The 23,187-nt window shown below is 46.7% G+C and overlaps 1 protein-coding gene and 2 long non-coding RNA genes across 5 annotated transcripts in view; 1 reads left to right on the top strand and 2 right to left on the bottom strand.

Moving 5' to 3' along the window:
• WDFY2 (WD repeat and FYVE domain containing 2) overlaps window positions 1-6,335 on the bottom strand; it is a 46,033-nt gene extending 39,698 nt beyond the window's left edge. The window contains exon 1 of the mRNA XM_028722060.2: window positions 6,060-6,335. Within this exon, the coding sequence (XP_028577893.2) occupies window positions 6,060-6,202 (143 nt within the window). The 5' untranslated portion in view covers window positions 6,203-6,335. The remainder of the gene's footprint in view (window positions 1-6,059) is intronic.
• A 193-nt stretch (window positions 6,336-6,528) lies between these two features.
• On the top strand, window positions 6,529-18,251 carry LOC144327325 (uncharacterized). Of its 3 annotated transcripts, none has more exons than XR_013392402.1 (5): window positions 6,529-6,803; window positions 8,894-8,961; window positions 14,974-15,205; window positions 15,501-15,572; window positions 18,069-18,251. It is a non-coding gene; the product is annotated as an uncharacterized LOC144327325 (long non-coding RNA). The 3 variants fall into 3 exon arrangements; XR_013392401.1 differs by having other exon boundaries at window positions 15,149-15,205; XR_013392400.1 differs by having other exon boundaries at window positions 14,974-15,572.
• Window positions 18,068-22,073, bottom strand: LOC144327326 (uncharacterized). The gene is made up of 2 exons (XR_013392403.1): window positions 21,678-22,073; window positions 18,068-18,398 (listed from the first exon to the last, which is right to left on the bottom strand). It is a non-coding gene; the product is annotated as an uncharacterized LOC144327326 (long non-coding RNA).
• Window positions 22,074-23,187: the final 1,114 nt, after the last annotated feature.

A 23,187-nucleotide genomic window follows, 5' to 3' on the forward strand; every position in this document is an offset into this window, starting at 1 on the left:
AAACTGCCATACTTGGGTAATGCTAATGTGATGAACCCAGGTTTGAACAACAGGACAAACCAAGTATTTTGATTTGTTGCTTGCAGAGACAGTGGATGTGGGGACTTCTGAGCAAGTTAAATTAAACATTAACCATAGTTTATTGACATGTGGTTCAAGATGTCACACACCAGAGAACTGACAAAACAAACTTTATGACTCTGCCTTGGTTGTTTTATTCTGCAAGTAATGCTGAAGGAAGAATAGTAAGGCATTCATTACCCCTAAGTTTAGCAAAGTTCCGCAATACAAACAGGGCTACTTAAGGTCATTAAAGACGGCCCTAAAATTTTCACAAACTTGAAAATGATCAAATATTAGATTATACGCCTATAACCCAGGGCCAGCAACCATATGCACCTAAATCAAAGTGACAAAGCCTTCCTATTCAAGGCCAATGACCATCACCGGAGTCCTCCTGACCTAGTTAAGGCATCAGATTTTACTTCAGTTACATTCACAAGCAGCACCAAAGTGCAAAATACATTTCTGCAAATAGAGAGGCTGAATAGCAGTATTCAATGCAACTGTAACCCAGACTAGGAAGAAGCATGTAGCAAGCTGCTTCCATTCTCATGTAGGCCAAGGACGGCCAATGTATTGTACAGGCGGGGGCGGTCTGTGTACAGGCACCCTTGAACAAAAGCAGGAGGGGCTCTATTGCTCCTCAACTCATCAGAAAAGCCATGTAATAAACTTGGATCTGAGTTACTTTCTCTCATGCTATGTTGCTACTCAATTCCTGATTCAGCAAGGCCACTCCCGAAGGCAGAGCACAATTCACATGTGCTGGGATGTGCACCAAAATGGACTAGATTGAGGGATGCTTATCGAAAAGGTGAAACACTATTGCACCTCAGGACAGAGTTAGGACAGGCAACACAATGTCTCCTTTTCATAGTTTCAACCTTGTGAAAATTTAGGCCTTAGGTATCTTATTAGCCCAGCAAAACAAAACAAAATCATTCCAAGGAAGATGCTTTAGAATCACGTGATTCTTGAGTAGTAAGGACTCATCAAGCCCACATTCTTTGTAATTAAAATACACACACCCAGCTACAAATCCAAACATGACTGCTCAGCTGTGCAAAAAGTAGTCATCATGATATGGCATCTTGTTACTTAACCACCCGAGAGCAAGGCTTTGAATTAACAGAGCAGCATGCTCTCACTGGACGGGGTTTCCTGAATCTGCAAATCTAAGAACCGACTGCCCAAAAGGCAGAACAGCTGCTGTACTACAAAGCTGAGACCCAAACTAACCCCTGATCTGTCAGAGAAAGGTGCATTATTTTCAACCTTTGAGCATTAGGAAGGTACTGTGTGGTGTGAAGCGTCTAAGACATGGGTAGGCAAACCGAGGCCCAGGGGCCGGATCCGGCCCAATCGCCTTCTCAATCTGTCCTGTGGATGGTCCAGGAATCAGCGTGTTTTTACATGAGTAGAATGTGTGCTTTTATTTAAAATGCATCTCTGGGTTATTTGATAGATAGATAGATAGATAGATAGATAGATAGATAGATAGATAGATAGATAATTTATTGTCATTGTCCGTATATACACAGTATACACAACAACGAAAATCAAACACCCCCCCAAAGACCGGGTTCACATACACATTTGCACGTATCTCCAACACTCTCATCCTATTCAGACATAATCTATTAAAACATAACATAATCCAGAATATAACATAACCTATTAAAGGCATAACATAACCTAAAACCTATCTCATTCCTTCCTACTCCCTGCTTGCTATTTCTTGCAACTGGCCCTGAGATCATTATTTAGTGCAATCAGAGCTCTTGGATAGAAACTATTCAGAAGGCGTGTGGTTCGTGTTTTCATTGTCCTATATCTTCTGCCCGAAGGCAACAGTTCAAAGAAGTTGTGAGCAGGATGGGTGGGATCTCCCAGGATATTGTGTGACTTCTTCAAAGTGCGAGACGTGAAGATCTCATCCAGGGTTGGTAGTTGGAGCCCAATAACATTCAGGGCAATTTTAATTATTCTCTGTAAAGCTTTTTTATCCGTTTCAGAGCTGCTCCCATACCACGATAATATACTATAGGTTAAGACACTCTCGATGGTACTGTGATAATAGGACAGAAGTAGGTGCTGAGATAGATTCAGTCCCCTGAGCATTCTCAGGAAATACAACCTCCCCTGCACCTTCCTCACAACGGTGGGAGGCATAGGAGGCATAGGAATTCGTTCATCCCCCCCCCCCCAAAAAAATATATGTATAGTCCGGCCCCCCACAAGGTCTGAGGGACAGTGGACTGGCCCCCTGCTGAAAATGTTTGCTGATCCCTGGTCTAAGAGATCCTGTACCTCAAAGAAACAACACCCCAAAGGGAGTTTTTGTGAACTTCTACACTACAAAACCTGTCTTAACTACAGACATCATGAAATATTAAAGCATTAATGCAATGACACAAAACCTAGCATATGCCATTTGCAACTGAGCTTTTACATCTGTAACCACTGCTGAAAACTACCTACACATTTTTTTGAAATATTGTGCTCGTAGATCCAAAATATATTAGCCTGAGTAAGTGGTGCGTTTTTTTTCAATTCACAAAACAACTCTGTGGCTAATACAGATTAAAGCTAAAATGAGGTTGGTTTTTGACAGACGGGGGTAATAGCCTAAAATAAGAAAGCCAACCACAAGAATGAATTATTTTTCAGCAAACTTTCCAAATGAAAAGTTATATTTTAATGTCTCAAATAGCAGACTGCATAGGGAGGTAATTTATAGATGCCTTTTGGAAAGTAATTAGATACCTGAGAAGATAACAATGTTAACACCACAATAATGACAGCACCTCCAGAATGTGTTCAGCAATTGTCACATCACCAGTCACTGGGCTGCCCAAATATTTAATGATAACACAACTCAAGCACACTAGTGCACTGAAAAAAGACAGTGATGTGCAAACAGAAACTATGTCTATAATTTTTTTTAATTAAAGGGGGGTATTCACTATATCGTATTACACTTCTGATGGAAAAGCCCCAGACAGATTATTATCCAACAGCTGAGTGAGCACAGTTGCTAGAATACCCTCAGTTCAATTTCTAGTCTGGAAAAGAACTTTGTCATTGTGTCTAAGACCACACAGGCCCTAGGGAGAGGCAGAACTTTATGGGGAAGCTGGGGACTAGAAAGAGATCACAGGAGATAGTAAAATGAAGGGGTGGAGAGGCCAGAGGCAAGGTGGCCGGTGGAAGCATGCAGCAAGGCAATGGACTGAAAAAAGAGGAACCCGTGAGAAGAGCTGGAAAGTGAGACTTGAGGAAAAGCACAGAACGGACAGAGAAACAGGGGAAGAAGGCTCCAGCGAGACAAGGAACTTTGGAGAACATGACAAGCTGCATTGCACCATACCACAGACAACATTTCAAGTTGCAATCTCCAAGTTTCCACTTAGCTGACACATACATTTATCCTATCAGCAAAAAAATAAAATAGGATGTATAACAGTTCTTAAGAAGCAATGACTGCTGGAGCTGGAGGAGAAAGTGCAAATGGGACCAAACCTCACAGAATAGCAGGCTTTGCAAGCGCCTGTCTCATCAACATTGCAAGCAGATGCATGAAAGTACAATTTGTCATCTCCTACTTATTTTAAAAGAACTCTGTTGGAAGAGGGTAAGTAGAGAATGAGGAGGAATCTGCACTAACAGATTCCTCCCTCTCAAGCTATTTCCAGTTTGTTTCCACACTCACAAACACAGGTTCAGCACTGCACAGAGGGAGAAGCAGTTGGGGCTAGATAGGAATGGAGAAGTGGCAGGCAGAGAAAGGCTAAAACAGCCCTCACACTGCAGCTTTTTCCTAAACTGGCCCATCTCAGTCAGCTTTATTCCCCATTCATTTTAAAGGTGATCAGGGCCTTGTTATGTATCCACATGCAATGGTAACTTGATCCTGACAAAACTACAACAACAAACAGTTATGCAGGAAAGGAAGTTTGCCTGTTGTTGCTTCTCCTGGGACTGCAGTACTCAGCAACCTAGGAAGAGCAATGCAGGCCATCAGACAATGTGCAAAGGTGGTGAGATTAAATGTCACGTATTGATTTGAACCAGCCAGCCAACTGCTTGGCTGCAGGTTTCTAGGGGGAGTATTATTGCTGTGCTAGAAGACAAGATACGCAAGCAGGTAAACCAATACAGTACCATTTTTTGCTTCGGTGTTGCACCTCTGAGGAGAACTTGCAAGCCTTTCAACTTTCCTGGGAGTACATATCAAAAATACCCAAGAAAGGAAGAGTTCAGTCAAGAACAGAATCCAAATGGATCTTCTCAATTTTGCGCCCCCTTTGCTTGGCGCTCTTTGCAGGGCAACAGCCTGAACCACCCTAAATCTGAAGCTGCCCACCACATACCAAGCTACCTTTTATGGAGCCCCCAGCAGCAATGGCTCTCCAGGGATGGAGACGGGAGCTTGGCCCACACTCAACACCAGCTGCTGAACCTGAGGCCCTCTGCATGGAAAGCAGGCACTCCATCCACAGAGCCTGGTTTATGCTGGCCCCCACCAACAGCACAGACCCAGGGGCTGCAAAAATTGTGCCTCTCCCCTCTTGCTCCGAGTAGTTAAGAACCCACCTGCCCACACGACCAGCGCAGTTGCAATGGGGGCAGCAAACCAATGCTTGAGAACGGAGTGCGAGAGGCAGGGGGCGTCCCAAATGGTAGTGTCTCCTCGGGGGAAGAATCCAGCCGCTGGTGGGGGCCATTACAGCAGAACAGACCCGAATCATATGGCCGGGGGGAGTCACTGGCAAAGAGCCAAAGGGGAACGAAAGCAAACATCAGGTCCTGTATACCTGAAGGAGCATCTCCACCCCCCATTGTTCAGCCCAGACACTGAGGTCCAGCGCCGAGGGCCTTCTGGCGGTTCCCTCATTGCGAGAAGTGAGGTTACAGGGAACCAGACAGAGGGCCTTCTTGGTGGTGGCGCCCACCCTGTGGAACACCCTCCCTTCAGATGTGAAGGAAATAAGCAGCTATCTTCTCTTTAAAAGACATCTGAAGGCAGCCCTGTTTAGGGAAGTTTTTAATATTTAATGCTGTATTGTTTTTAACACTTGATTGGGAGCTGCCCAGAGTGGCTGGGGAAACTCAGCCAGATGGGTGGGATATAAATAATAAATTATTATTATTATTATTATTATTATTCCTTGACATGAGATGGGAGGGCATTCCACAGAGTGGGCAGCACTACACAGAAGACCCTCTGCCTGGTTCCCTGTAACCCAGGGGTCAGCAAGGTTTATCTTGCCTGTGCCGGATCGGTCCCACGGAGATCCCTCCATGGGCTTCGGATCACATGTGTGCGTGCGCACCTGCGATTTTTAGCACCATGGAAGCGAGTCCCCGCACCGTGCTGTGCCAGTTTAGCGCAGCGTGCGAGCGGGCGCCTCAGTTCGGAGGGGGCTCATGGGCCTCCATGGCCGCTTCCAGCCCATGGGCCTTAGGTTGTGGACCCCTCAGGAGATGGGCGGGGTATAAATAATAAATAATAATAAAAATAATAGTCCATGGTCTCTCGGGGGGCATTATTATTATTATTATTATCCATGGTCTCTGGAGGGGGGCATTATTATTATTATTATTGTCCATGGTCTCTGGAGGGGGGCATTATTATTATTATTATTATTATTATTATTATTACTATTATTATACATGGTCTCTGGGGGGGCATTATTATTATTGTCCATGGTCTCTGGAGGGGGGCATTATTTTTATTTTTATTATTATTATTATTATACATGGTCTCTGGGGGGCATTATTATTATTGTCCATGGTCTCTGGAGGGGGGCATTATTTTTATTTTTATTATTATTATTATGCTGACCCCTCTCCTTGCCAAGGGAGCCTCGGGGCGCCTCTTCGTGGCCCCGGCAGCCATCCCACCCCAGGCCGAGGCGCCTCTGGAACGCGCTGCCTCATGAAGCGCTGTCGCCCTCGGCCCCGCCGCCGCCCTGCGCCGAGTCCCCGCTGACCTGTCCTCCGAGACGCTGAGGAAGCCGTCCTCCTTGGGCACCAGCGCCGCCATGGTCACGGCGTGGTCCGGAGAGCCCTCCACCTGGCCGAGCAGCAGCGGCCGGCGACGGAGCGGCGACGAGGGAAGCGCCGGCGCCGCCATAGGGGGAGCGAGGGGCGGAGAGAGCCCAGCCGGATTCCTCCCTCAGGTGCAGCCGCTTGGGAAACCAGGAGCCGGCCCTGCCCGACCACGCCGCGCATGCGCGCTGCCACGGAGGAGGCGACCGCAGAGGGGAGGGGCGGCGCCCAAGGGAGGCGGGGCCAAGGGCTTTCCAACGCCACCACCGGCTCCCGAGCGCACGTTAGGAGTCCGTTGCTCCCGCTTAAAGAATTCCGGGCGCTGCTGCTGGGAATTGTAGCTCCTCCCCTCTGCGTCCGCGTTCTCCGTCGCAGCGCGCATGCGTGGTCGGGCCGGCCGGCTCCTGGTTCCCGAAGAAGCAGCAGCGAATCCGGCTTGGCTCTATCCGCCCCTTGGTCGCCCTATGACAGTTATGTGCCCTCCAGCTGCTATAGGACTACAACTCCCATCATCCCTAGCGAACAGGACCAGTGGTCAGGCATGATGGGAATTGTAGTCCCAAAACAGCTGTGGCGTCCCCGGCGCTTCCCTCTTCCCCGCTCCTGCTGGGCCATCTGGAGTCTGGCTCTCCGGACCCCGCCGTGACCCGGGCGGCTCTGGGGCTTCCTCGGCGTCCCGGAGGAAGGTGAGCCGGAGGGACGGGGCAAAAGGGGCCCGGGGGGGGGCGCTTCTCGCGGGAGCCCGAGGGGGACGGAGATGCCGTCAGAGGCATCGATTCATGAGGCAGCCCGTTCCAGGGGCGCCTCCTCGGCCGGGGGAGGGAGGGCTCCCTTGGCCAGGACACCTGCGATCAGCATCGCCCCCCCCCCCCCCCGCCACGAGAGACCATGGGAAGACACTCAAGATGTTGGCTTTGGGCCCCCTTTGGCTCTCTCCCCGCCCCCCCCCCCCGCCAGAGGGGTCTGTTCTGCTGCTCCCCCCCCCCGGCTGCTGTAACGGCCCCCACCAACGGCTGGATTCTTCCCCATCCTTCAGCGCTGCTTTGGTGCCTCGATTGCAGCTGCAGATTTTGGGGTTCATGGGAACTACAGTGTTACCTCGGGTTACATACACTTCAGGTTACAGACGCTTCAGGTTACAGACTCCGCTAACCCAGAAATAGTACCTCGGGTTAAGAACTTCGCTTCAGGATGAGAACAGAAATCGTGCTCCAGCGGCGCGGCGGCAGCAGGAGGCCCCATTAGCTAAAGTGGTGCTTCAGGTTAAGAACAGTTTCAGGTTAAGAATGGACCTCCAGAACGAATTAAGTACTTAACCCGAGGTACCACTGTATAGGGGAAAGAAGCAGTAAGTTTGCGTGAGAGGAAGTCTGTTCTGGATACAACTCTAAGGTTCTTCTGATGTATGTCTTTTTAAGAACACAGTACAGTATGACATTCTGAAACTGACAAAAGTGATTCCCTATTGAGAATCAGGAGCTTGGATCCTGCTTGGGATATCAATCCTCCCTTCCCAATATTGTTTGGTATATTTTCTCTGCATCTTGAAGTTGTACTCGGCTCTAATTTATTTTCCTAAAGGTAAAGGGACCCCTGACCAGGTCCAGTCGTGACAGACTCTGGGGTTGCGGCGCTAACCTCACTTTATTGGCTGAGGGAGCCGGCGTACAGCTTCCGGGTCATGTGGCCAGCATGACCAAGCCACTTCTGGCAAACCAGAGCAGCGCACGGAAACGCCGTTTAGCTTCCCTGGTACCTATTTATCTACTTGCACTTTGACGTGCTTTCGAACTGCTAGGCTGGCAGGAGCAGGGACCGAGCAACGGGAGCTCACCCCGTTGCGGGGATTTGAACTGCTGACCTTCTGATCGGCAAGTCCTAGGCTCTGTGGTTTAACCCACAGCGCCACCCACGTCCCTAATTTATTTTCCTACACACCTGTTATTCAAAGTGTGTGTGTTCACATGCTTAATGAATTAAATAAAAATTGCCCTGAAAAAATTGATCTATTGGTATGTCATTCTTAACTTTCTCATACTGTGTTTTACCCAGTAATCTCAATTTTTTTTAAAATTGTAATCCAACCTATACAAATACAGTAGCTGAGACTTCACTGAAACAGGAGTGTGAACATGCTGGGAATGTGGGCTTGGGAGAGGCTATCATTGTTTTAAGATTCTTCCCTGCCATGTGACAGGGCAAAATCTTCCTGACACAGTGCCTTCCAACTCTACAGTTCTCTGATTGCAAGTACACATTGTTACATGCATTATGCTTTTTAGATGCTCATGTAAAACACTTTGCATGGGCACAAGAAGGCAACCAGAGAACTCTGCTTTTTTGCTTCAAAACAGGGTCTGATAATATTGACTATGTGCTTACAAATATATTGCATTTCAAGGTCTCTGGTCCTGTGTTTCTGTATCAGTGATAAAAAACACGAGTCATTTTCACACACGTAATACCTGTGTGTTAAATAATGATTTGCAGTGTATACAACAAAACACAAGAAACAGTAACAATGAGCTAATTTGCTGGGAAGGCCATAGATACGTATAACTCCACAGTGAACGAAAAAGGTGTGTGTCATTTGCTTAAACCATAATGTGTACAAGTTTTAAGAGTATGAGTAAACAAGGTGATAATCTTGCATCCTTTCACATCTTTGGTACCTTCCTTGGCAACAACACCACAGATGCCTCCATAGAATGTTTCATATTTCCTCCCTACCAATGATGGGGAAATGCTAAAGATGTTTCCCCCCTTTCTTTTAGAGAACTTCTCGTGTGTGGCTGAAGAGAGACAGTAGTCAGTAATGGCCTGGCATATAGCATCCACTGCCTTGTAAGTATTTGCAAGACTTAGTCCATTTTAATTCTCTGTTTTCAGCACCACTCATTTTTTCATCACCACTCCCACCAATAATTACCGTATTTTTTGCTCTATAAGACTCACTTTTTCCCTCCTAAAAAGTAAGGGGAAATGTGTGTGCGTCTTATGGAGCGAATGCAGGCTGCACAGCTATCCCAGAAGCCAGAACAGCAAGAGGGATTGTTGCTTTCACTGTGCAGCAATCCCTCTTGCTGTTCTGGCTTCTGAGATTCAGAATATTTTTTTCCTTGTTTTCCTCCTCCAAAAACTAGGTGCGTCTTGTGGTCTGGTGAGTCTTATAGAGCGAAAAATACGGTAGCTGTTTGGAGCACAGTGTTAACCTTCCACAATTCTGATAGCACTTAAATACGTTGAACTTTTTAAAACAAAGGATTCTGGTGTATGACAAATTTAACCAATGTGACACCGGTGTTCTTGGATTCCATTTTTATCTGTCCCCATTGACTCTGCTGGCTGAGGCTGATGGGGACTGTTGTTTAGCAACATCTGGAGGGCATCCTATAGGCTACCCAGGCCTATGATGTTCCTATAGCGTAGAATATTCATCCCAAAGACATGAAAAAGAAAACATTGATAGGAAAAAAGTAAAACTTAAATTTGTGTAGTAAAGGTAAAGGGACCCCTGACCATTAGGTCCAGTTGTGACCGACTCTGGGGTTGCGGTGCTCACCTCGCTTTATTGGCCGAGGGAGCCAGCATTTGTCTGCAGATATCTTCCGGGTCATGTGGCCAGCATGACTAAGCCATTTTTGGCGAACCAGAGCAGCACACGGAAACGCCGTTTACCTTCCCGCCGGAGCGGTAGCTATTTATCTACTTGCACTTTGACATGCTTTCGAACTGCTAGGTTGGCAGGAGCAGGGACCGAGCAACGGGAGCTCACCCTGCTGCAGGGATTCGAACTGCTGACCTTCTGATCGGCAAGTCCTAGGCTCTGTGGTTTAACCTACAGTGCCACCCGCATCCCTTAAAAATTTATGTAGTACTTAAACCTTAATATTTGTGCATATGCAAGAAACAAGAAGGCTCTCAGTGAGTCTAGATAATGGTACAGTCTCAGTAAGTGCACATGAAAGTTTCCAAAAACGCTGTTAAGAGTTGGAGAAAGTTCAAGCTCTTCAGCTTCCATTCTTCCAGCTCATTTATTGTGAGCTGCGTCTTCCTGCCAGGGTTAGGAATGCTCACCTGTTGCCATCCTTCCTGTTGCACAGATCTGAGGGCCAGTAATGTGGGTTTTCTGGAAATTACTCCTATGCAAATTAGGGCAAAATGCATAGGATAATTTACACAATAAAACTTCCTGGTGCCCTAGAGTCAGGGTGGGAAGCCTTTGGCAACCCAGATGCTGCCGAAATACTTCCCCCATGAACCCGACAGCTTGGCTAAATAGGAACATCTGGTGGGCCAAAGGTTCCCCACCCCAGCCCTAGAGAGTGATCTAATTTAGTGTGTCTGTTTTACTAGCTTTTAATAAGCAAAACTGAATGGTGAAATGGCTAAGCTTGCCTACTGCAGTATTTGCAGTTTGCACCTATTGGTTGTTACTAGTGAACTTGTGAAACTGAAATCTCTCCACGTTTTTCTCTTCATCTTGAGGCTGATAGTGCTAGCTGTCCTTTTGTTCATGGGCTACTTTCAGCTGGGAATCTCAAAATATATCCCGAAGGCGTAGTGTAGCTTCTTTACTTTTTCTTTCTGTTCCCCCTTCCCTGAGACCCCTGTAACTGCCTCTGTCCTTTTGCTTGTGTGAGGCAGACTACACTGAGCTTTGTTGTTGTTGTTTAGTCGTTTAGTCGTGTCCGACTCTTCGTGACCCCATGGACCAGAGCACGCCAGGCACCTCTGTCCTCCACTACCTCCCGCAGTTTGGTCAAACTCATGCTGGTAACCTCAAAAACACTATCCAACCATCTCATCCTCTGTCACCCCCTTCTCCTTGTGCCCTCTATCTTTCCCAGCATCAGGGTCTTCTCCAGGGAGTCTTCTCTTCTCATGAGGTGGCCAAAGTACTGGAGCCTCAGCTTCACGATCTGTCCTTCCAGTGAGCACTCAGGACTGATTTCCTTAAGAATAGATGCGTTTGATCTTCTTGCAGTCCATGGGACTCTCAAGAGTCTTCTCCAGCACCATAATTCAAAAGCATCAATTCTTCGGCGATCAGCCTTCTTTATGGTCCAGCTCTCACTTCCACTGAGCTAGAGGAAAACAAATGACCTCCTGACCTCTTTTGCCACAGTCTTCGCAAATAATTAGGCATTTAGCAGTACAGTGATCCATGCAATGGTCACCTCCAGGCTTGACTACTTTAATTCACTCTATGCAGGGCTGCCCTTGAAGCTGTCCCAGAAATTCCAGCGGGTGCAGAATGCTGCAGCGAGGCTCCTCACGGGGTCTTTGCCATAGGAGCATATTCACCCAGTGCTTTTCCAGCTGGACTGGCTCCCGGTGGAGTACAGGGTCAGATTTTTTTTTTTTTTTTTAATATTTTATTAAGGATTTTCTTGTTTTACAGTACAGGGTCAGATTTAAGGTGCTGCTTTTGACCTTTAAAGCCCTTCACGGCCTAGGACCCTCGTACCTACGGGACTGCCTCTCCCTGTCTGCCCCACGGAGAGCCTCAAGGTCCATAAATAGCAACACCCTAGAGGTCCCGGGCCCTAAGGAAGTTAGATTAGCCTCAACCAGAGCCAGGGCCTTCTCAACACTGGCTCTGGCCTGGTGGAACGCTCTGTCTCATGAGACCAGGGCCCTAGAGGATCGGATTTCTTTCCGTATGGCCTGTAAGTCAGAGTTCTCCCGCCTGGCCTTTGGCTTGGAATCAATTTGATTCCCTCCCCCTCTTTTTTTCCCCTTTCTCCTCCTGTGATGGAACTCCTATTTGGGGACTTCCCTGGCTTTTTTTCTGGCCCATGTAGGACCAGTCTGGATAGTTAGCCTTGGTGAAGTCCTGATGTTTTACTCCCCAAAAAAGTTTTTGATTTGAGTTTCCATTGAAATGAGGCTGCATTTTAATGTTTTAATGTTGTATTTTAATCTTGTTCTTAAGTTGTATTTCAATCAATTTGTTTTTATATCGATTGTTAGCCGCCCTGAGCCTGGTCTTGGCTGGGGAGGGTGGGGTATAAATAAAATTTATTATTATTATTATTATTATTATTATTATTACTTGCCAACACCAGGGTAGGGAATAGTGGAGAAACGTAGGAGCATATGAAATTATCTGACCCCTGAGCCGTCTAAAGGCAATCCTGTATAGGCATTTTTTTAAAAAAAGTTTTTTGTTTTATTATATTTATATATATGGTGGAAGCTGTCCAGAGTGACTGGGGCAACCCAGTAAGATGTGTGGGGTATAAATAGGAAAATTATCATTATGGAATGGAAAGTCCCTATTTTCATCAGATAAATGTTAGAGGGTATGATTTTTAAACAACATATTAAAACTACCATTATAAACCTTTAAAACATCAAAACAAAAAGGAAAAAAAAACCCAGCCCATCCAATTTCCTGCCTAAAACTGTGATACCAGAAAGCCACTAAGGCGGGGCCATGAGGAGATGATACTCTAAAGGCAGAGATACCGAAATCACCTGCACCAAATCCCAGATTTAGAATGAAGTATAAAAATGAGGCATGCGCTAGGGTTAATTTTGTTGCTGACGACTGTGTAGGCTGAATCCTGAGGTTCACAGTCCCATTTGCTATGTGCACTCACTGTTTCCAGTGCTGGGTTTTTAATCCTTGTTCAACGGACATCCAGAATGCCTATGTATCCTGTTCTAAAATCCTACTGTTTTGATATGGTTTCTCAAATGGATTGGCGTCCTTAAGCCTCTAGTCAAGGTGTGAACACCAGTTGCATAAAGCAAAGACATCCCTGGCCTGTCAATGTCCCCTGGTGCATGCAGAAACAGAAACATAACTGACACTAAGGAAACCATGCTGATGTAAATAGCTAGTGGGAAAGAGTTGTGAAACACACTGGGGTAGGTGGGGAACCTTGACTGAGCTCTAAGACATTAAGGTTTAAACATCCTAATACTTCGGGGGGGGGGTAACCAATGTGGTGCCCTCCAGATGTTAGTGGAGGACAACCCCCATCATCCCTGACCGTTGGCCATGTTGGCTGAGACTGGTGGGAATTGTGTAGCCCAGCAAGAGGTGATGGCCATTGTTTCACAACTTCCAGAGGTGTCTACCGGATCATGTGTGTGGCATTTTGAATGATGTGTGAAATGACGTAACTCCTCTCTTCTTCTCCCTCAACGTTCCACACATATTTTTGAAATCTTTCTTGATGTATCACACAATCATGGCATTGTCCTTAGAGCCCCCGCAACACGTGGCAAACTTAGTGTGTCTATTTATTTATTTACACAGTACTTTTGTATAATTCTAAGCACCATATCATGGGTTCCTTCGTGGTCTCCCGTCTGGGCACCTCAGCAGACCCGCCAAGTGTCCCTATTTTCCAGCGACTGTCCCAGAGTAACAGAAGCCTTCCCGGTTTCTGGTCTGACCCCGGAATGATACGTTCCAGTTTTCATTGGATAAATGTTAGAGCATATGGAGTTCTGAGACCCCCGAGCCAAGGAGATAAGTAACTATACAACCTTTAGAAGAAATCCGAAGGAGAGGGGTCGGGTTCTGGTAATGTTTAATGATGTTTTTGTATAAATTGGAAACTTCCCAGAGTGCCTGGGGCAACCCAGTCAGAATCATGATGATGATGATGATGATGATAATAATAATAATAATAATAATAATAATGGAATAAAGGTAAAGGGACCCCTGACCATTAGTATAATTCTAAGCACCATATCATGGCTTCCTTCGTGGTCTCCCGTCTGGGCAACTCAGCAGACCTGCCAAGTGTCCCTATTTTCAAGGGACAGTCCCAGATTTACAGAAGCCATCCCGGTTTCTGATTTGACCCCAGAATGACCCTCTTTTCTTGAAGTTGTACTCTGCTCTAATTTATTTTCCTAAAGGTAAAGGGACCCCAGACCATTAGGTCCAGTCGCGGACGACTCTGGGGTTGCGGCGCTCATCTCGCTTTACTGGCCGAGGGAGCCGGCATACAGCTTCCAGGTTATGTGGCCAGCATGACTAAGCCACTTCTGGTGAACCAGAGCAGCGCACGGAAACGCTGTTTACCTTCCCGCCGGAGCAGTAGCTATTTATCTACTTGCACTGGTGTGCTTTCGAACTGCTAGGTGGGCAGGAGCTTGGACCAAGCAATGGGAGCTCACTCCGTCATGGGGATTCAAACCGCCGACCTTCTGATCAGCAAGCCCTAGACTGTGATTTAGACCTTAGGACATTCCTATTTTCACTGGAGAAATGTTGGAGCATATGAAGCTATGTGACCCCCAAGCCCAGGAGATGAGTAACTATACAACCTTTAGAAGACATCTGAAGACAGCCCTGTATAGGGAAGGGGTTTTTTCAATGTTTAATGCTTTATTATGTTTTCATATATTTTTGAAACTTTCCAGAGTGGCTGGGGCAACCCAGTCAGAATCATCATCATCATCATCATCATCATCATCATCATAACAATAATAATAATAATGGAATAGGACATTTCTATTTTCATGGGAGAAATGTTGGAGGGTATAAGTATAGGAGACAGCTAGTTCTCAGTAGATACAGGAACAACTACAGCAGGAATCCAAATAGGCACATTTTGCATATTTATCAAAAGTGGAAAATGGAAGAAAAGTCATATGAGAAAACTTAGTAGTGTCACTTAATAGGAGCAGTGCTTGTGGCTGCTAGTTTTCTCAGGGCCCAGGGTTGTTGGATCACAAGGTTCATTGTGACACCTCCCTCTGCTGGCTCATAGGTCGCCAAAGCTCTAGAAGGCCTGGGATCTCCCTAAGGTCTTTGAACTGTTTGAGGCCTATATTGAGGTTCAGAAAAATAAACATATCACATGTGGCTCTTTGTTTTTCCTGTAGGCTCTGCATACCTCCTCCCTTCCTCATGTGGAGAAGGATGGCAGAAGAGCTCCTTCAATGGAGGAGCTCAAGAAAGGCCCAAGACAACATGAAGGGAATGTCTATTTCCAAGAATATTTTCAGCGTATATAAGAAAGTCTCTCTAACTGCCAGCCTTCTCTTCTTTTCCATTCAGAAGACCTAATTGTAGAAGACCTTGAAGAGGACTGTGAGCAGTGGCTCTTACTCCTAGGTAAGTGCAGTTAGGATTTCACCCTTAGTAAATCAGTTTTCAGCCAGTGGTCATTCATTCTACCCCAGCCTTATTTACTTCTCCCCTCTGCGCTATTTTAGCCTTATGGTTGTAAACTAGCCATTCATAAATATGGATTATATAAATCTAAAAAAATGTGTGAATATGCAAAAGGTCTGAGGTCTAATATACGTCCCTAAGGTTACTCGGGAAAGGTCTCTCTGTAACTGTCTGAGGCCTATTTTGAGGTTCAGAAAAATAAAAATATCCCATATGGCTCTTTTTGTCCCTGTAGGCTCTGCAGACCTCCTGCCATCCTGATCTGGAGGAAGATGGTGGGAGGAAGAACACTCAGGACAATAGGAAGGTAATGTCTATTTCCAAGGATACGTTCAGGGTATATAAGAAAGTCCCTAAAACAGTTTCTTTCTTTTGGACAAAACGGAGCACATTGGCCCAACTGCAGCATTCTCTGGCTCTGCCCCCCCAATAATTTAAGAAAATTATTATATTATGCTTATCTAGAGAGGGGGTGGGGTTGTGGGCTCTCAACCCATCAACAATCTTGCGGGGCCGGCGTGGGGATTCCCCCTAGCTCATTAATATTCACCGCCCACGGCGGCAGCCAATTGGCTGCCGCAAAGGGCAGGCCCTCACAGGTTCACTTAAGGTCGGGGCAGCCCAGGGCTCGCCCCTTTCGTTCCCCCAGCAGCAGCGGTTTGGAGGTCTTGGGCCCCCCCAATATTTTTGATAAGTCGGTATGGGCCCCCCCAATATTTTTTGTAAGTCGGCGCCCCTGCTTGAGGTCCCTTCCAACTCTGCAATTCTAAGATTCTGTGAATGCACATATATTGGTGTGTGCATTTTGGCTCTGTTGAAATCAGTTAGTCACAGCTAGCTAAATCCCAATGATTTATGAAAGTGGCTAATTTACTGCATAACCCCATACATGTCTACTCAGAAGTAAGCCCTGTTAACTTCAATGGGGGTTACTCCCAAATAAAATGGGTACAGGATTGCGGATCCTGCCCCCTAACATAAATCCTGGCTCTCCCCATGAGCAGGAAGTCCGAAGGGTGTGATAGATATTTAGGAGGAACACTGCATCAGTTCAAACTATTATTCATTCCCTGAAAAGGTCTTCTAACTTCAGTGAGCCTAACTGGACTGCAGCTCAGATAAATGAATGGTTTCCCACAAAGTGACAATGCAGAACTTTGGCCCCAGGACTTTGAGATGTAAACTAAACAGACTGCAGGGCACGTTCTTTCTGGAACCCAGGTTGATAAGAAGCACATGGGGAGACATTGCAAGAAAAGGGAACAGCTGCTATCGCAGTAGGAACATGAGAAGCTGCCTTCTACTGAGTCAGACCGTTGGTCCATGTAGCTCAGTATTGTCTGCACAGGTCGGCAGCCCCTTTCCGTGGTTTTAGGCAAGATTTTAATGTCAGGGGCTGAACCTGTGAGCTTGCGAATGCAAGCAGTTGCTGTACTACTGACCTTTCCTTTTTATTATTTGAAATATTTATATAAACAGCTTCTTGGACCATTTACAAGGATAAAAACACACACAAAAATTACATATAATGAAGCATATATATATACAGTGGTACCTTGGGTTAAGTACCGTATTTTTCGCCCTATAGGACGCACTTTTTCCCCTCCAAAAATAAAGGGGAAATTTGTGTGTGTCCTATGGGGCGAATGCAGGCTTTCGCTGAAGCCTGGAGAGCGAGAGGGGTTGGTGCGCACCGACCCCTCTTTCTCTCCAGGCTTCAGGAGAACCCCAGCGCCAGCCCCACAAGGTCGGGGGACAGAGGGAGGCGGAACGCCGCCATCCCGCTGTCTCCCGAATTGGTTTGGAGGCTGACGGCGGGGAGACCCCGCCGCCAGCCTCGCAAGCTCCGGGGACAGCTGGGAGGCGCAGCGCATCTCCCCGCTGTCCCCGCACCTGATCTCAAGGCGGGTGGCGGGGAGAAGAGCGCTTCTCCCCGCTGCCTGCCCCGCAAGCTCCGGGGACAGCTGGGAGGTGCAGCGCGTCTTCCCGCTGTCCCCGGACCTGGTCTGAAGGCGGGCTGCGGGGAGAAGAGCGCTTCTCCTCGCTGTCAGCCCCACAAGCGCCTGGGGGAAAATAAATTTCCCCCCCTTTATTTCCCCCCCAAAAAACTTGATGCGTCCTATGGGCCGGTGCGTCCTATGGGGCGAAAAATATGGTACTTACTTTGTTCCAGAGGTCCGTTCTTAACCTGAAACTGTTCTTAACCTGAAGCACCACTTTAGCTAATGGGGCCTCCCGCTGCCATGCGATTTCTGTTCTCATCCTGAAGCAAAGTTCTTAACCTGAAGCACTATTTCTGGGTTAGCGGAGTCTGTAACCTGAAGCATCTGTAACCTGAAGCGTATGTAACCCGAGGTACCACTGTACATACATACACACACACACACACACACACACACACACACTTTCCCCATCACGTTACCAAATAAATTGACTGTATTTCCCTTTTCACAACAGGTTAAGAGAATGCCCTATTCAAAATAATTTTCTTCCTTTTATTGTTGTTGTTAATTAATTTTTTATGCCACCCTTAACCTGTAGATCTCAGGACAGTTACTTGATTAGCTGTTCTTCTGTTAACCCAGTTATATAAAGTTACATAATTTTTGTCTAGAAGTGAAGGCTGCTAATGAACATCTTTCCCATTTCCACTTTCCATATGTGACTGACTTCCATTAATCATCTCTACATCCCCTCCCCACCCTGTTCTATAAAAATAATTAAATTTAAGTTCAATCAGTATGACCATTTATAAAATGAAGTTGAAGAAACCAGTAATAAATTCTTTTCTTTTTTTTTACAGGTTCAACTCTGTTTATAGGAAGACTTACAAATCCTACAGAATAAACTTGTCCTATCCACGTTTCCATATATCTGCATTCCCATAAAATTAAAAAGCATTAATAGGACGTTTTAAGTCTTGTGACTATCAAGAGGAAGCTGTGTGAAACTTAGGGCTGTAAATAAAAAGATATGCTGATTGCCATTTCTGTGGTGGTTCTCTTCTGTTATAGCAGTTATAGACTTCTGGAAAATACCTTAGGGCTCCTGCGTTCAAATCCTCTTGTGGGTTTCCCTCAGGCATTTGGTTGGCTGCCTTTGTTATTGGGAATGACAAAACTCCTCCTTCCACCTTAGAGATATATGAGAGAGAGAGAGAGAGAGAGAGAGAGCTCTATATAAGTGCACACTTCCGGTTCTGATCAGAAACTTCCAAATGCAAGTTAAGAATGGTGAGGAAACATGGGAGAAATGTCAATAAATCAGGGGAGGTTTACAATCTCTTATTGGTAGGCAAACTAAGGCCCGGGGGCCGGATCCAGCCCAATCGCCTTCTAAATCCGGCCCATGGACGGTCAGGGAATCAGCGTGTTTTTACATGAGTAGAATGTGTGCTTTTATTTAAAATGCATCTCTGGGTTATTTGTGGGGCATAGGAATTCGTTCATTTTTTTCTCTCTCTTCAAAATATATAGTCTGCCCCCCCACAAGGTCTGAGGGACAGTGGACCGGCCCCCTGCTGAAAAGGTTTGCTGACCCCTGCTCTTTCTGCCTTGCTCTACATTGCACTGTGGTGATATACAGAGTGGTGTTCACTGCAAGAGCCTGCTTCCGCTCTGGTTGCTTGAATGGAATTGTGAAGATTCTTATTTTCAAAAAATGATTTTACATGCTCCCTTCCTGCTTTGCAGGGGGTTGGACTAGATGACCCCTGCGGTCCCTTCCAATTCTACAGTTCTATGATTCATTGCTGCATCTTCTCGTGTTGCACCTCCACTTATTGTGAGATATTTCACTGGAGTTACCGTATTTTTCGCCCTATAGGACGCACCGTCCCATAAGGCGCACCTAGTTTTTTTGGGGGGAAATAAAGGGGGGGGGAATTCCCCTGACCCCAGCCCCCAAACAGGCAGCTCTCTGCAAGCTGTGGGAGCGCTCCCGCTGCTTGCTGAGAGGTGCGCGAAGCCTGGACGCGCTGAGCTGAGCGCGCGCAGGCTTCAGCATGCAGGCAAGTCTCCGCAAGCAGTGGGTGCGCACCGACCCCTCTCGCTCTCTAGGCTTCAGCGAAAGCCTGCATTCACCCCATAGGACGCACACACATTTCCCCTTCATTTTTGGAGGGGAAAAAGTGCGTCCTATAGGGCGAAAAATACGGTATCCCAGGAATGCTCTCCCAAAGATGATTTCCAAAGATGAAGATTTCCTTCCTAAGTATCCAGGAAAAGTAACCAAGTTCAGCACGAAAACATAACGACGTGAGTTAGATTGGTCCTGGTTGTTAGATGCTATCCTGCAATGGCTTACCTCTCTATTTTAGGGAATCCACTTTTGGGTTCATTTGTGAAGCAGATGAAAGAAGAAGGGCAGCTTCCCAAAATAAAGGGGAAGAATAAAAAAGGGAAGAGGCAGGGAGACAGGAGTTGGAAACTATAGCTGATCAGACAGTGGAACAAATATGAAGGAGAAAAAGCTCAGCTCGCAGCTGACTTAATCCTGCAGGGAGGCAGTTCTGTGCATCTCCTGCTAAAGGCTTTAATTCAGACTGAAAGTGGCTCTTGGGATTTCACTTCACTGCGTACCAGAGAGATGCCCAGCAATGCTTCAAAAGTGACACTTGAAATGACAACCCTCCTAGAATGGTGTTGTGCACCCAGGTATCTTGCCGTGTTCTAAACGAGCTGGAAGTGGGTGTGCACAAGATGTGCCTTTTCTCTCTCTTGTGGCTGCCGCATGAAGAGAACAGGACCTTGCTTCTGGGTTCAGGAACGAGACAGAAATTGTCATGATGAGGTCCTTCTTTGGGGGATAGTGTAGCTGAGAGGCACCGCCATTGTGACTGTGCTTCTGTTTTCGTGCTGAACTCTTGCTTACTTTTCCTGGACAGTTAGGAAGGAAATTTTCATCTTTGGAAATCTTATTGGGAAGGAAGGATTGATATGCCAGGCAGGATCAAAGCTCCTGATTCTCAACAGGGAATCACTTTTGCCAGTTTCAGAAGGTCATAAAAGGTAAAGGTAAAGGGACCCTGACCATTAGGTCCAGTCGTGACCGACTCTGGAGTTGCGGCGCTCATCTCGCTTTATTGGCCTTGGGAGCCGGCGTACAGCTTCTGGGTCATGTGGCCAGTATGACTAAGCCACTTCTGGCGAACCAGAGCAGCACACGGAAACACCGTTTACCTTCCCGCCAGAGTGGTACCTATTTATATTCTTGCACTTTGACATGCTTTCAAACTGCTAGGTTGGCAGGAGCAGGGACCGAGCAACGGGAGCTCACCCCGCCGACCTTCTGATCAGCAAGTCCTAGGCTCTGTGGTTTAACCCACAGCGCCACCCGCATCCTGTGTTCTTAAAAAGACATACATCAGAAGAACCTTAGAGTTGTATCCAGAACAGACTTCCTCTCATGCAAAGTTACTGCTTCCAATTGACTAGTAAACTCAGAGGAAACTCAAAGCAAAAATTTGCAGGAAAATGGGATGGTTAGAAGAAGTTGGGGGAGGATATAGAACATATAGAAGATATGTTCAAAAATACAATAATAGTTTTGACTCCGCGCTAGCATTCGAGTGATAAAAGAACTAAAAGGAGGTGGACAACAATTAAGGATTTATTATGTTTTCAGAATGTATTGGCAAATTTATAATAGAAAGGTTTATTGTTTTGTGTACATTTGATTGTAAGATAAAATATATGCAAAGGGACTTGACAGGAAGTCATAGTTGAAGAAAAGATTTTGGAAGATAAAAGGGGAAAAAATATTGACTTTCATTATTATCATTTTGTGCGGGTGTCTGCACATATGTGTGTTTTTGTATGGAATATTTGGGAGGAAATAAGACTGCAAACAACAAACTAAATATTGATGTATGTAATTTTCATTTCTTAAATATATTTAGTGGCAGCATGGCTGTACTGTTTTTTGTAACATAAAATCATTCAATAAAAATTATTTTTTAAAACACACACAACAAAGTTACTGCTTCCTTTCTCTGTAGTTCCCATGAACCCCAAAATCTGCAGCTGCAAGGGAGGCACCAAAGCAGAGCTGAAGGATGGGGAAGAATCCAGCCGTTGGTGGGGGCCGTTACAGCAGCCGGGGGGGGGGGGGCGCAGCAGAAGAGACCCGACCCCTCTGGCTGGGGGGGGGGGAGAGAGAGCCAAAGAGGCCCAAAGCCAACATCTTGAGTGTCTTCCCATAGTCTCTCGTGGGGGGGGGGCGATGCTGATCCCAGCTGTCCTGGCCAAGGGAGCCCCCCTCCCCCGTCCGAGGAAGCGCCCCTGGAACGGGCTGCCTCATGAATCGCCGTCTCCGCCTCGGACAGCGTCTCCGTCCCTCCGCGCCTGCTCGGCAGGCTGGCGCCCTCGGCCCCCGCCTCTCGCCCGGCCTGCGCCCCGTCCCTCCGGCTCACCTTCCTCCGGGGACGAGGGAAGAAGCGCCGCCGCCGCCGCGGGGGGGACGGGGACGAAGAGGCGGAGAGGACCGAGACCGAGTCCCAGTCCCCCCCACCCACAGCCGGCCCGGCCCGACCACGCATGCGCGCGGAGACGGAGGAGGCAGGGCTGAGCGAGGAAGGGCGGGGCCAGAGGGAGGTGGGGCTAAGGGCTTTCCAACGCCGCCAACGGCTCCCGAGCGCCTCTCGGAAGCACATTGGGAGGCCGTTGCTCCCGCTTAAAGAATTCTGGGCGCTGCTGGGGATTGTAGTTCTGCGAAGGGTAAACGACAATTCCCAGAATTCTTTGAGGCAAAGAGTGTGCTCCCAATGTGCTTTAAGAATACAGTGTTTATGCAGCGTATTCACACAGTTTCCTTCTCGCACACCTCCTTTACTGTCCTAAAAAAATAAAATTATCCCCTAACTAGACTCTCTCTCTTCTCCTTCTAGCCTGAAAAATCGTATTAAAACCTTTGGGCAGCAGGGATGGAAACTTATAAAAGCATTTTTTTGAAACGAAAAGTCGTCCTTATTCTCTTCAAGCAACCAGAGCGAAGCCGGCTCTTGAAGTGACCATCCCTGTATATCATCGTAGTGCCATGCAGAAAGCGACTGTGAACCTGCCCTGATTTATTGACATCCCTGCCCCCCATGTTTCCTCACCAATCTTGACTTGCATTTGGAAGTTTCTGATCAGAACCAGAAGTGTGCAGTTCTACAAAGCTCTCTCTCTCTCTTATATATCTCTGTGGTCCTTCCCTGTTTGTTCTCCCAAGCACTGCTGAATGTGTGGTGCACAATTCATTTTCAGGACTCCTATAATAAGATGCAGAAGGGAGGGAGGCTCTAACACTTTTGACCCACCAAACCTCTGCTGTTGAAAAAGCTTGTCAGCTTTTTTAGTTATGCAAAGCTACAGAAAGAAAGATTAATTGTGGGCAGCCCAATACGACGCAAGCTTTGACTCAGAATAAAATTCTGCTGAATTCAGTGTGGAATGACCAGAGAATTGAGGCCTTAGACTTAACACACCTGCTTAAATTTGTGAAAGTCAAAGGTGTCTAAATAAATGGTGGAAACCTAGCTCCCCTCTATCATCTGAAGTTGGCTGAAAGGACATCTTGCTGTGTTGTTTATTAAGAGATGGATACGAAATACTAAAGAGTATTATCTTCCTAAGTGATGCAGCCTTGGCAGCTTTGAGTGAGGTTAACCTTTCCAGATCCTATATTTCCCTGGCAGATACTTTGGGTAGAAACTCCCTTACACAAACTAGAATTAGATGGCTGTAGCTGTAAGCAACAGGCATCTTTGAGCAGGGACAGCATATGCCGCCTGGCAATCCCAGCAGATAGGAGAGGCTTGTTGCTGTCCATCAGCTGTCATCCTCTTATGACAGGCTGCAATTCCTCAAGTACTTGAGGAAACTGAGTGGCCACGTCTGGCTGGCACCAGGGGAGCTTGAGAACATAAGAATCATAGAATT

Source organism: Podarcis muralis, chromosome 3, assembly GCF_964188315.1.
Source record: "Podarcis muralis chromosome 3, rPodMur119.hap1.1, whole genome shotgun sequence".
Classification (NCBI taxonomy): domain Eukaryota; kingdom Metazoa; phylum Chordata; class Lepidosauria; order Squamata; family Lacertidae; genus Podarcis; species Podarcis muralis.